General features: G+C 37.9%; 1 protein-coding gene across 6 annotated transcripts in view; it reads right to left on the bottom strand.

Annotated features, from left to right (window-relative positions):
- Nucleotides 1–13762, bottom strand: part of LOC126101159 (calcium uptake protein 1 homolog, mitochondrial) — a 207999-nt gene that overhangs the window by 127607 nt on the left and 66630 nt on the right. For 2 of the 6 annotated variants that reach the window (XM_049911851.1, XM_049911853.1), the window contains exon 4: nucleotides 12895–13060. The exons of the other annotated variants lie outside the window; for them this stretch is intronic. In XM_049911851.1, coding sequence (XP_049767808.1) covers nucleotides 12895–13060 — 166 coding nt within the window. The remainder of the gene's footprint in view (nucleotides 1–12894; nucleotides 13061–13762) is intronic. 6 annotated transcript variants of the gene reach the window in all.

Here is a 13762-nt window from a genome sequence, read left to right as displayed (position 1 = left end):
GTACTAGAACTTTCACTCCTCCAGTACACGATGCATCACAGTTCCTGAATAATGAACATTGAATGAAATAGAATTATGGAAATCAGTGCGCCACATGTTAATTCAGAAGTCAGTCACTCGGCAATGTGTCTTTCAGGTGTAGCCAGTTCCCTTACAGACTGAAACACTCATAACATTACAAACATCACATCTGCAGATCCAACTCTTTTTGGACACTTTCATACTAAACTTTCTCGTGTACCCCCTTATGCTACCGCATATAGCCTTTTGACTGGCAATGGTAGTAATCGTAAATAAATCTAAATTTTATAATTAATAGTTTAACATTATAAGGGAAAAAAGGGGAGGAGGGTTATAGCAGTGGAATTAAAACCTAAGCCAACATATTGCCAATCTATGCTCTTGAGCATTGTAATGACATGTAAAATGCTACTAAAAAGATTCGTCACACTCTATTTGTATATCTTCAGTGTTTTACCTTTTCATATGGCCTACTCAGATGAAATATTCTAAGAAATTAAAGCTCTCATTTTTCTCCTCAAAAAATCTAATGGAAAAGGCCCTCTTTGCAGACCATCTACAGAATTTTTCACTCATGCTGGCACAATGCTTTACACACACTTCCAAAGCAAATTACTGGTGTGGTACTGAAGCAACGTAGCACCCTAGTGCCAGCCGAGATGATGTCCCATCAGAGCAAGGACAGTTAAAAACAGACAGCTGCTACCTTTCTCCGAGATCTTCATAGTGGGACTCGCATCATTTCCACACTTGACAATGGTATATAGTTATCACAGAGAGAGCGCTACAAACTGTTTTCCTCTGTTTTATTTGCATACCATCATGCATTCAAACAGAAATTGCAAAATTTTTGTGTGTTTCTGGCTTGCATTCAAAGATAAATGGCGTGATTTTAGTGCAATATTTACAGTGTACAGCAGCATATTAACATATGATCACTCACCACCACTGGCATTTAGTATTTCATCTTTAACATGTGGTTATTCATTCCTCTAACACTGGAAATATGTTAACTATTAGCATACTTTTCAGAATTTTTTCAAATGTTGAAATGATGATGTGTAAGGAGTAACTGCTATGGTTTCATTGCTGATGTGCAACAAAAATAGAAAATTTGACAATACAGGGTGGCACAGGGAAATGGGAAATTTTGAAGTAATGTAATTTACTGTAATAAACACAGGAAAAACATTTTTCTATTGACAAAAGTGCATTTATGCAGTATTTAATTTATGTTTTCATTATGGAATGCACAAACTGTCTCTTCACTTTTTAAAGATGATATTAGAAAGATGTGCTCCCTTTGGTGTTCACATTCTAATACCCTGTTATGGAAACTCTGGGATGCTCAGTGGAGCATGCCTTGCGGTATGGTAGTGATTTCTTCTTCAACCTTGTTTCAGTTCATTAATAGTTGCATGATATGTGCACTTCTTTGGTTTTAAGATGTCACCACAGGAAGAAATTAGACACACTATGATCAGGGAATCTCGCAGGCCATGAAATGATTGTTGGGCAGTACGTGCCTTGGCTCCATCCTGCTGAAAATATGTTTTCAATGTCTCGATGTACAGAATATCAGTGTACAGAATGTCTCAAAAGCATATCAACATACTGAGCAGATGTTACGTATTGCTGCAATGCTATCCTATACTCAAAAAGACTACAACACCATGACATGATAAAGCACTCCATACTGCAACCTTAGAACTGTGTAATGAAGCTTGTGAAACTCTCAAGGATTTTCCTGTGGCCACAAATAGAAATTCTGTTTGTTAATGTATCCATTACAGTGGAAGTGGGCTTTGTCTCCCTTCTGTATGTTGTTAAGAAAATTGGCGGACTCAATGATTTTAGCTAACAGCCATTCACTAAATTCTGTATGCAACACAGGGTCCTGTACATTTAATTGCTACCCAGTCTTTAATGTGTGCAGTATTACTTGTACTCTTCATCACCCAATCACTAGCAGACATGCATGATGTTGAACATAGTGGAGCTCCTCTCAATGGAAACAGATGCAAAGTTCTCTGGGGTATGTACTGTCCAAATTCTGCCTGAAGGCTTCTTTTCCAAGGTTGAATCAGTTTCTTCAAACTTATGCCCCCACATTGTAATTGCATGAGCAAATGGGACATGTCCAAGATGAACTAGCTGGTAACACTGTCAAAATACCTTCTGTGCAGTAGTCACATTATCATGTTGCTTGTAAAATCCTTTCACAGCGATAAAACGTTTTGTGCCATTCCAATGCTGCATGCTTACTTAATGCTACATATCAGTTCCAAACAACTTTCAGTGCTAGTGTTGACAACACTAATGTTCAAAATTTCCACTTTGCCTGTGCCACCTTATATATTAAGTTTAAACATCAGATGCACAAAGAGGAAGTATGAAACATAGAATGCAAGAAGTATGTGTAAAATGAATTGGGAAGATATTTTTGTATTAAAATTTCCATACAATATGAAGACTAATGATACGCGGTTAGATGTAAGGACACGGTGAACCATATCAAACAACACAAAAGAGTTGGTTTTTTTTCTGCTTGGCAACTACATTCATCTGTTCATGAACAGTCATAAATATTACTAGCAAACAGTGTTTCTCTTTTGGACTATTGGCCTGTCATCAGAGCTCTTTGTATGTGGCATGGTGGAAGTAGCTTAGAAGCACTGTATGAAAAAATATATTTACATCCACAATAGCTTTAGCATTCACAATATTCACCATTTCATTCAACAATAATAATCGAAAATTTGCCATGGGAGAAAAATTTGCCTTGGGAGTAAAGCAATATATAAAGGAAAACTGCAAAAAAATGGTTCAAATGGCTCTGAGCACTATGGGACTTAACATCTGACGTCATCAGTCCCTAGAACTTAGAACTATTTAAACCTAACTAACCTAAGGACTTCACACACATCCATGCCCCAGGCAGGATTCGTACCTGCAACCGTAGCGGTCGCACGGTTCCAGACTGAAGCGCCTAGAGCCGCTCGGCCACTGTGGCCGGCGAAAACTGGAAAGTAGCGCACAATAATTTTATAATAAAAATGTTTAATAGGTAGCAAAACAAAAATCACAAGTGAACTTACATCTTTTATCTACTTTTCTGCATAGTCACCAATGTTCTGAACACATTTGTCCCATTGTGGTAGCAGTTTGAATATGCCCTGTTCGTAGAAGTCTGTTTGGTTGGAGTATAGATATCTGAGGACTGCTGATTTCACTTATGCATCTGTTGCAAATCGTTGGCCAGCCAGAAATATCATCATGGGACCAAACAGACGAAAGTCTGACAGTGCAAGGTCTGCACTGTAAGGTGGAAGCTGGAGCACCTCCCACCCAAATTTGGTGATTTTCTTGTGAATAGGAGCAGTAACATGTGGCCAAGCATTGCCACAAAGAAGTTTGACATTGTCAGCTTTACTGTTGTATTTATCATGAAGGAGATAATGTAACTTAACCAAAGTAGGCTGCAACATTTGTAGTGGTCCTGTGTTCAGCAAAACCCACCACTAATACACCATGCATATCCCAGAACATTGTCACAAGAACTTTTCTGGCAGACTGAATTGCTCTGAATTTTTTTCATACATACTGGCCCAGATCACAGAATAAATAGGGTGACTGTCCTTTACAGTGGAACAGTTAACTGCATATATAGTTTTTCCATCAGACAACAGGTGCCGCAGGCAGTGCTATGATGCTCACTGGCTGATACGTGTCATGGAGCTGGCAATGCTATTTCTACAGTGAAGTGTTTGAGGATGGATTTGTTGGCATTTAGCAGAAGGCCAGTGCACTGCAAGCTGAGTGCATTTACCTCAAAGCTGACTGTAATTGAAGAATGAAAGTCACCGATTAACTTTTGTAATTCTACAGTCAAAAATTATTTCTGCTGTAGGGATACTTCTTACAGTTATGTGTGGTATAAATAAATGAAATGAATGAAAAGTGGATGCTTATAAACATTTCTGCTGATGCAGTGCTTGTGTGCAAGCTGCACTGCCATAAAGGCTTTCTGATAAATTGTCACATTTATGCAGTTTCATGGTTTACACATTTGTTACCTGGATTATGGGGGTAAAAGTATCTCCATGTGCTATATTACACTAAAATCTCTCAAATTCTTCACAACTTCTTAGAATTTTGTGCCAATGCTAGTATAAACAAAGAATAGGTAACTGTCAGAAGCCAACTGGTTTTCAGTTCGAAGTCCTATGGAACATTTGTTACAGTTATCTCAGTAATTTGTTTTTTTGCTTCACTTCTTACTGTTGTTAATCACTTGGCAATAAGATCATAGTGATTCTCGGTGATTCCTGTTTATCAGATGTTAGGAACAATATGAATAAATTTATCTGAATATAAGCTATCATCCATGAGCTGCAGTGCTACACAACTGTGGATGGTCCAACTATACAGGCACCCACTACTGTTTTGTTTCCTGTGTTTTACATCCGACTGCTCCTGCCTGACATTAAAATGAACATCTACAACACCACATACTGATTTCACTGCATCATATAAAAGTTAAAATGATGAGTAATATGTGCAGACAGCTCATTACAACTGCTAATCAAGTAAATGATTTGAGCACAGTTCCTGTAGTAAGTACAATGTGAGTACAATTGGGTGTCATGTCCTGACACTATCAACATTAGCCTCTATTGTGCAAAGTGGATGTATTGACATTAGCTAAATTATAATGACCATAATTTTTCTCGCTTAGGCAGTAAACAAGCTTAAGAAACAGTTTTGGCTTCCTTTGTAACTATTTCTTTAGCCATTCTTAACCACAACCACATTTTTCATCTGATTACAATTGGATGTAAATGACTGTAATTTCATCTATGCACTGAACATCTGTGTATTCAAGAATGCTATTAAAAAAAATTATTGTGATACTTTAAACATCTTCAATATACCGTCAACACATCTACTACTGTCACAAACAGTACTGTTTTGCTCAGATTAAACACGTTATCTCCTTTGAGTTAAATGGGGCAGAATGATGAAGGAAATACAATGAACTGGATTAGTGTAGGGTTCTGATTTTATATTTGTCACTTCCACACAATGCAAACAAACCACATAGCTTTTCATACCTTAAGTTCTGAGAAAGTTTAAAGAAACTTGTCTTTGAATATAGTTCTGCAACTTAAAAATAATTTGCATTTAGCAAAGTGATTTAAAACCCTCAGTTAAAGAAAAATTCTTCCCAGCAAACCAAAGTTAGGAAACAGGAAGAAATCAATTGGGGCTATGTCTGGTGAATAGGGTTGGTGGAGAGATAATGCAAAGCCCAATCCATGCACTTTCACCACTGCTATCACTGATGTGTGGAATGATGCATTATCCTGCATGAAGACCTTGGTCTTTCTTCAGCCAAAAGTTTCAAACTATCCAACAATGCAGCATGATAGGGTCCAGTTATGATTCTGTCTTTTTCCAAGTAATCTAGGAGGATTACTCCTTGGGAATCTGAAAAAACAGTGGCCATCTACTTACCAACTGACAAAATGGTCTTTGCCTTCTTTGGTGCACTTTCACCAGCCTTGGTCTATTGATCTGACAGCCATTACGACACTGGTGTGAAATGATGGAGCAGGTTCCAACAGCAGTCACAAATCAGTGCAAGAAGTCTTGAATGCAGTGATTAGACACAGCCAGACATGAATGAAATGTTGTGTTGGATGCACTTTTAGTTGACTGAGAGCATTTGTGGCACCTGCCTCACATACAGCTTCTTCATGGGCACTTCTTCTAGCAGGACATTATGCACTCACTTAGCTGACATGCCTATAGTCTCAGCAATATCACGAATTTTTATTCAGTGCCCTTGCATTACCATATTATGGATTTTGTCGATGGTTTCCTATGTGGCCGATACAGGCACCTTTACGCTGACATCACTGAAATTCTTGGTATGATCCTCGGAATGGTCAAGCTTACCAACCATTAAGATGCAACAAAAATTCTTTTGTGGGAATTTACCAGACTCATCAAACCACCCTCGTAACTGTCTCTCAGAGAAAATGCAAACTATATGTTCATATTTCATTAATAACCTTGATAGTTTAAGCAGCGTTAGCTTCATAAAAAGTAATTTTTCGTCAATGGTTTGCAAACAGATCTCTATACTTTCAAACTTTTTGCACTACTTTAAATACTTTCACTTTCAGATCGTTACATAAATTAGCATGCATACAAGAGGCTGTTCAACATTACATATCAGTCCTTAAATTCTGAGAATGTTGTGTCTATGCCTGGTTGATACTAAGCAAACAAACATTAGTGCAAACTGCATTCTCTCATTTGTAAATGGTAGGTAAGTTTGAGCAAATGACATTCAGTCGTGTTTGAGTCATAGTTCACTCACTATCCACAATGCTTCCAATTTTTTAGAAAATGTTCAGAATCAACTAATTTCTAATCTCTTTTTTTTATGTGACTTTTTTGCTTTTTAAGTGAAACAAATCCTGTCAAAAGTGTTATTTTCCCTTTAGTGCAAGAAACAACTTAACAGTGAATGCATAATTTCAATGTTTGCAAGTGCGTGCATGATGAAATTCTCATTCTGTCATGTTCCTTCCATTAATTATCATGTAAATGCTCATCAGACAGACACCGCATAATAGAAGAAATGGCAGAGAGCACTAACAAATCACTTCCTTGAGCCTGGCTTTCACCAGAGCGAGGTGTAATGGTGGGTGAGCACAAGAAAATATTCCATCATGTTCAATACACATTCATTTGCTGGTGGTCAGCTGGTTGCTGGTCTTTTAGTGAAGCATCAAAGGAAACTCGTGTCTTCTCTGCTTTTGTGCTAGCATTTTCCACTGTTTTGTTTGTGAACAGCTTTTTGGTGATTAATCAGAAATTAATGCCCTGATTTTAAATTTCCTCCTTGAGTATAATGAGGAACAGGTGAAAAGCTTCAACTGATGTATGTGCAAAGATTCAGAGTTATGCTAAACAAGGCTGGAGCTGCAATTCAGTTTTACGTGTGCTATCTTGACACAATTTGCAATTGCATAAGAATTCAGACACCTACATACTTATTTAACTACTCCTTTTTGCTTCCTTCATCAAAAGCAGCATGCAAAATAATCGTACCCCTACATAAAAGATTCACAACTTTTTTATAGCCAGTGCTGTTATCGTGTGAAATGTAAGAGAGTTATTAAAAAAATATGTACTGTTAGCAGGTTTGGCAAGCTATGCTCGTCCTCTTGTGTTCTCTCCTGTGAACAGTGGTGATCTGCCTGAATGCTAGTCCACTTTTGTTCACTTCCATATGCTGCTGTGTATACCAGGCTTTATGCTAGTTCACTCACGTTCACTTTCTTTCACTGTAGTATGTACCAGGCTTTAGAACAAGTAAATGATATCCATATGATGATTTTTCCTTAACTAGGAACAACAGTTATAATATACCTTTAAATAAAATCATTGCCACCATTAATCAGACTAAGTTTTTATCATTCATTTGTTTTACTATCGCAGTTTCAGCTCTGGAGCTATTTTAAGGTGCAAGGTCACAACTAAATACTACTACTTAAACTGTATTGTTCATTAAATGTTTTTACATTATGCCTTGCACTTCATTAGCCATATGTTTCATAGGTTTCAATTTTCACCCTGCACTTGAAAATGTCCTTACAGCTGAAATCGCAACAGTGAAATAAATGTCAAATGGCAGCAATGATTTTAGTTAAAAGTATCGTATGGCTTTTGTGCAGCATATACAGTTGCCGCATTATATAATCATGTAATTTCAATAAAATTTGAGAAGTATTGAGCCCAAATCCACTTCTGAAATCTTTCTTCATCTTTGACGGGAAATCTGAATTTTTTAGTTCATGATTTGTCTGCCTGTTCCTTCCATGATTGATGTACTAGCAGGTACTTGATAAGGTAACTTGATCTGCTAGTGACTCAGAAACTAGCCAGTATAAAGTGACTTGCGGCTGCTTGCAGTCGGCCAAGGTTGCCACAAATTTCATTGAGTGGAGTGCCATCTAGCAGTTGATGCCACAAGTAAGGCTGTCACTGCCTGGTGGCTGTTCCCTGATGAGGGTTGCCTGCCAGAGCACACACTCAGTCAATCTGTATTTTGTGTGATCTGGGGTACTGGAGAACCAGCATGTTTTCACTCCATTGAAGCCTGCTTGGTTTCCGACATGTAGTGGTATGCTCATGACTCATCATCAGTGACAATTCCCTTCAGAAAGTCATGCCCTCCTGCAGCATAATGTGTTAAGTGATCCAACCTTGTCGTCATTCACTGGCGCTTCTGGTTGTCTGTCAGGTTCTAGGCACCAACAAGCACTAACTTCATGAGATTTCAACGTGTCATGAACAATAGTGTACACCACACAATAGGAAATATTGAACTGTTCTGATAATGTTCACAGTTTCACATGCCAGTCATTCAAAACTGCTGCCTCAATAGCTCCAACATTTCACAGGGTTGCAGTTATTACCAACTGCCAGACTGGGCAAATCATTAAGGTTCACACGGTCCTCTTGGAAGAATGCACATCACCTATAGACACTGCTGAGGTCCATACAGTTATCCCCTCTGCGAATTTCACTTGGTTTATGCCTTTTGGCCTGCAAATATCGAACTACACTTCACTGCTCTTCACAAATGGATGGCAGTAACAAGTGTGCCATGTATGTTTTGTAGCCCAGGCTTCTCCTGATAGAGTTGCAAATGAAATAAAAACACCCTCTGCAGCAAAAATTTCAAACTATATCATGATAAAATTTCAACATTCCAGCTGCAATACCAGCAGAGAAAAAAATTATTGAGTAAGACTTTCTGATCTTGCCTTGTATTACACTGTTGTAAACTTATACAGACAGCACACACAATTAAACAGCATATGGCTCCATGGCCTGCCTAAAGAGCCCACACACATTGGCACAGATGGAACAGCAAGTGCTGCACCATGTGCCAAACAGCTGTATATAAGCCAGCACACCAGGGCTCTTGCCAGACTAATGTTTATTTGACAGATGTATGCTCCATGCTAGACTGTGCATTAATCTTGATTAAGTGTGTTAAGTACTAAGTACTACTTCATTCGGGGGGGTTGATTATTTTGGGGAAGCAGACCAGACAGCGAGGTCATCGGTCTCATCGGATTAGGGAAGGAAGACAGCCGTGCCCTTTCAGAGGAATCATCCCGGCATTTGCCTGGAGTGATTTAGGGAAATCACGGAAAACCTAAATCAGGATGGCCGGACACAGGATTGAACCGTCGTCCTCCCGAATGCGAGTCCAGTGTCTAACCACTGCGCCACCTCGCTCGGTTACTTCATTCGGTGTCTTAGCATATCCCTCAAGTGGAAACTGAATAAAGTTACTGTCTGAAATTCTGATACTGTGTTTATGCAACATTACAAGACACACCATTCAGATTATCTGTAATTACATGCAGTTTCTAGAATGTTAAACCACTAACACAAACATGGTAGCCCTGACAATCAGGAGATGGGAACTTGCCCTTCAGCATATCCTCTCTTCTCGCTATCCGCCAGGCCTCAATCTCCGCTAATTTCTAATTTCAATTTGCCACCGCTCATACCTCACCTGTCTTTCAACAACATCTTTGCCTCTGTACTTCCGTCTCGACTGACATCTCTGCCCAAACTCTTTGCCTTTACAAATGTCTGCTTGTGCCAGTGTATGTGCGGATGGATGTGTGTGTGTGTGTGTGTGCGTGCGAGTGTATACCTGTCCTTTTTTCCCCCTAAGGTAAGCCTTTCCGCTCCCGGGATTGGAATGACTCCTTACCCTCTCCCTTAAAACCCACATCCTTTCGTCTTTCCCTCTCCTTCCCTCTTTCCTGATGAAGCAACCGTTTGTTGCGAAAGCTAGAATTTTGTGTGTATGTTTGTGTTTGTTTGTGTGTCTATCGACCGGCCAGTGCTTTTGTTGGGTAAGTCTCACCATCTTTGTTTTTAGATATATTTTTCCCACGTGGAATGTTTCCCTCTTATTATATTCATAACAGTATATAATTTCCTCTTCAGGTCTCAGATGTGGTATGGGTCTAACAGATGAGGCAACAGAAAAACTTCTTTCTACAACTAATGAACATCTTAATCAAGTTTGTCTGAACTCATCATATGATGAAGAGGAAATTATAATTCAAGATGATGTAATTCATACTTTGGATTCTGAACATGATTTCAGTGACAATGAATCTGATTTAGAAGACCATGCTAATTTTTTTGGGAGGACAGATGGTATCACTCTGGAGCAAAAATTCCATACAAAGGCCAGTAAAAAAACACTGAAAAAGAATATCCTAAAAATTTTTCCTGGTCCAAAAGGGAACACCAGGGGTTCGAGGTCAGAGAAGCAATGTGTCTCATTCATGATAGATGATAACAAGATTGATGAAGTAATTACATGTACTAAGTTATATATAACGCAGAGCACAGCTGACACTAATTATTCCACAAACAGTAACCACAGAGAAGTAACGAAAGGGAAAATTATGGCACTCTGTATTTGGGAGGGGGAGGGGGAGGGGGAGGGGGGGGGGGGGGAGAAAAATAAGCTAGCACCCACAAGAAAAATCCTTGATTTACACAAAATTGTTCAAGTTACTACAACCCTAGTGAATATATAACAACTATGAAAAGCTAAAACAATTCCAAGGCAGATGGAGCTTCATGTCTTACGTCCCAAACAAACTTGTCAAGTTTGGCATGAAAAATTATGTTCTGTAATGCTTGTGAAGCTGAAACTTTCTGTACTTCCAACTTACAAGACTTCTTTGGGAAACAATCATATGGGCCTCTCTGTCAATCAAATAAACCCACTCATGTTCCAAACAGATTGACAGAGCCAGTTTCAGGATCACACAGAAATATGACAACTGATAATCGATACACCAATTACTCGTTAGCATTCTCTCTCCTACAGAAAAGTATCACTACTATTGGTATACTGCCTAAGAATAAAAGAAAAGTGCCTAGACAGTTTCTACCACACAATCATCATGCAGTTGCTTGTAACATTTAACATTTGTGCCTCTAAAAAAGCTTTAACTCTTGTCTCACATGTTCAAAAAAAAAAAAATTGTTGCTACTTTCAACAGTGCATGGTGGAGCTTGGATTAAAAGAAAGGGAAGCCTATGATAAATTTAGATTATAATATGACAAAAGGAGAAGCAGACACAGCTGACGAGTTATGTGGCACATACAGCATTTCCAAGTGACAAGGAAATGAGCATTGGCTTTGTTTTAAGCATTACTCAACATAGCAACAATAAATGCATTCATAATTTAGAAAGCCAATCATCAAAATGAACCAGTCAGTAGAAGAACATTTTTTAAGAATTTGGCTAGTCAGATGAAGAAACCATACCTAATTATTGAATCAACTACTGTGCCACTGCCACTACACTTGAAGACTTTTTGAGGAGGTGTAGCCCACAAGATTGGGAACTACAAAGAACTTCATTAGCAAGGAAGAGAAGAAAATGTGCACTTTGCGGAAGAGCTAAGAACAAATTTACATCTATAAAATTCAGTACCTGTCATTGTTTTGTGTGTGCAGATCACTAACACCACAATTGTATGTCAGAGTCATGAATGTGGTAGCAAATACCATTATTATGAATAAAATCAATGTTTGTGACAAAATGTGTAAGAAAATGTGTAATTTCATGAGTTAGATGGTTTTGTTACATGCAGGCCTACTGAAATTATAATAGTTCTGTTTTTCTTAGCAGTAAATACTATGACCTTCAGTTACATTCAAGAAAGAGTAGGCAGGCTCAGTTGCAAAATGGTTTTCTATTTATTTAATTTGTGATGCATTTCCCTATCACAGGAGCATCATCAGACACATGGGGGAAAAACAAGTTTTCTCAGTACAAATTTGTGAGCCAGGAATAAATTATAAAGCTGCATAGTCACTTAAATAAAGCTGATTTCTGGCTCATAAATTTGTACTGAAGAAACTTTTTTTTTCTTCAAGATGTCTGATGATGTTCTTTTGAGAATGAAGTGCATCACAAATTAAATAAATAAAAAACCATTTTGCGATTGTGACTGCCTGTTTCTTCTTGAACATCTCAAGATATTGCTGTACCATTAGCGAAAAGATGGAGTGGTGTGATTTTTTGTTACATTTTCTGCTTTATTGTGTTTTGAAATTTACTTAAGTATCTTATATGTAAAGACTACTGTTCAATCTCAAAATAATGTTACATTTCTTTTCTTTATAGGCCTAAAATAATTTTTGTACCAATGCAGACACCAGTAAATGTTAAGTGTCTACCTTTATACTAAACATTTTTATGACAATGTTCAGTTTTTAGCTACTGTCTAGGTTTATAATTCAGAAAATTCAGTGGCACCAAATCTGCACCACATTGTTGTCAAAAGCCTTAATAATTGGTGCCACTGCATGAGTATTAAATACAATGACTAAAAAGGCATAATTATTATGATCACAAGCTAGGCAGGCTCTAATATTTCAGGAAAGAAATGTGTTTTTACCTACCTGAAACATTTCACTAGGAGAGCAAATGCAGTTAGTTTCCTGGAATTAACATACAACACAATATAAAAATTAAAAACATTCTTCTAGTTAGAAGGGAAGGAAACAAAACAAAACTGTCACTTTATTTCCCCTTCCTCCTGACACCAATCCCAGTGCTTAGCGTAATTTTGTTTATCAGGTACATAACACTGACATTTCTTTCCTGTATTCTAGTTGGCTAAATATGTGTGATTTGTAAGGACGTATGTGGCAGGACTACAACATCACAAACTAACATCAAAAAGCTACAGGAAAAATGCAATAGCTTCCAATCACAACTTCCATTTTTTACCATCGGGCTGTTTGAGGCCAGGAGTCATCGATCTCAAGAAATCATCTGGTGTCATGTAGATTTCATGATGTTCTCCACTGGGATGAACCACCTGGAGGGTAGCAAAATAACGAAACACCTTGTCCGGAGTGGAGTACTGCCGTATGCGATTCTCATATTCCATAATCTGCAGACACATCAAGGCAGGGAGGAACCGTGGGTTGGTTAGGAAGCCAGAAAGCAAAATCAGTCAAGTTTAGTATTTGCTGAACTTCAGTAAATAAGCTATGAAGGTAAGTCACAACACAGGATGAAAACTCATATACAGCAGTTAAAAACACCACTTACTGGCACCCAAAAGTGTCATTACATGCCACACAAAATTCCACATTATGTTTGCTTTGGACACAAATAGATCTGTACATTTCACATATTTCAAAATCATTTTCCTTCAAGTAGACACAAATATATAACAGTTTTAAAGGGGGAAGGGGAGGAGAAACTGTTTTCTGGAAAAGAAGACGCAAAATAAAACACAATGTTTACAATGATACCTCTTTGTAGTTTATCACTGTAGGAATGGACCCGTAAATTTTCTTGAGAGTCCTTTATAAACTGTTAAATGAGGCTGATGCAAAACTGCTTCTAATAAAAAATGCAACTATACATTGTGTTATTTACAGCAGGCTTGATTCTTTTAACTACCAATAAACTTCATTATTCTGCAGTTCCTGCAAGTAACTCATGAAATGGGTATATGAAGAGTTGACAGAAGGTACAGGTGAAACGAACAACTAGCACGGATATTTCTGTAACACTCACCTTTTCATCTTAAATTAGCACCAGAAATAGTCATTTGTTCACAGGAAATTAAATGATTATACAATAG

The sequence above is a fragment of the Schistocerca cancellata genome, chromosome 9 (assembly GCF_023864275.1).
Source record: "Schistocerca cancellata isolate TAMUIC-IGC-003103 chromosome 9, iqSchCanc2.1, whole genome shotgun sequence".
Taxonomy (NCBI): Eukaryota; Metazoa; Arthropoda; class Insecta; order Orthoptera; family Acrididae; genus Schistocerca; species Schistocerca cancellata.
Note: the sequence above shows the minus strand (reverse complement) of the source record. Positions and strands in the feature narration are given on the sequence as shown.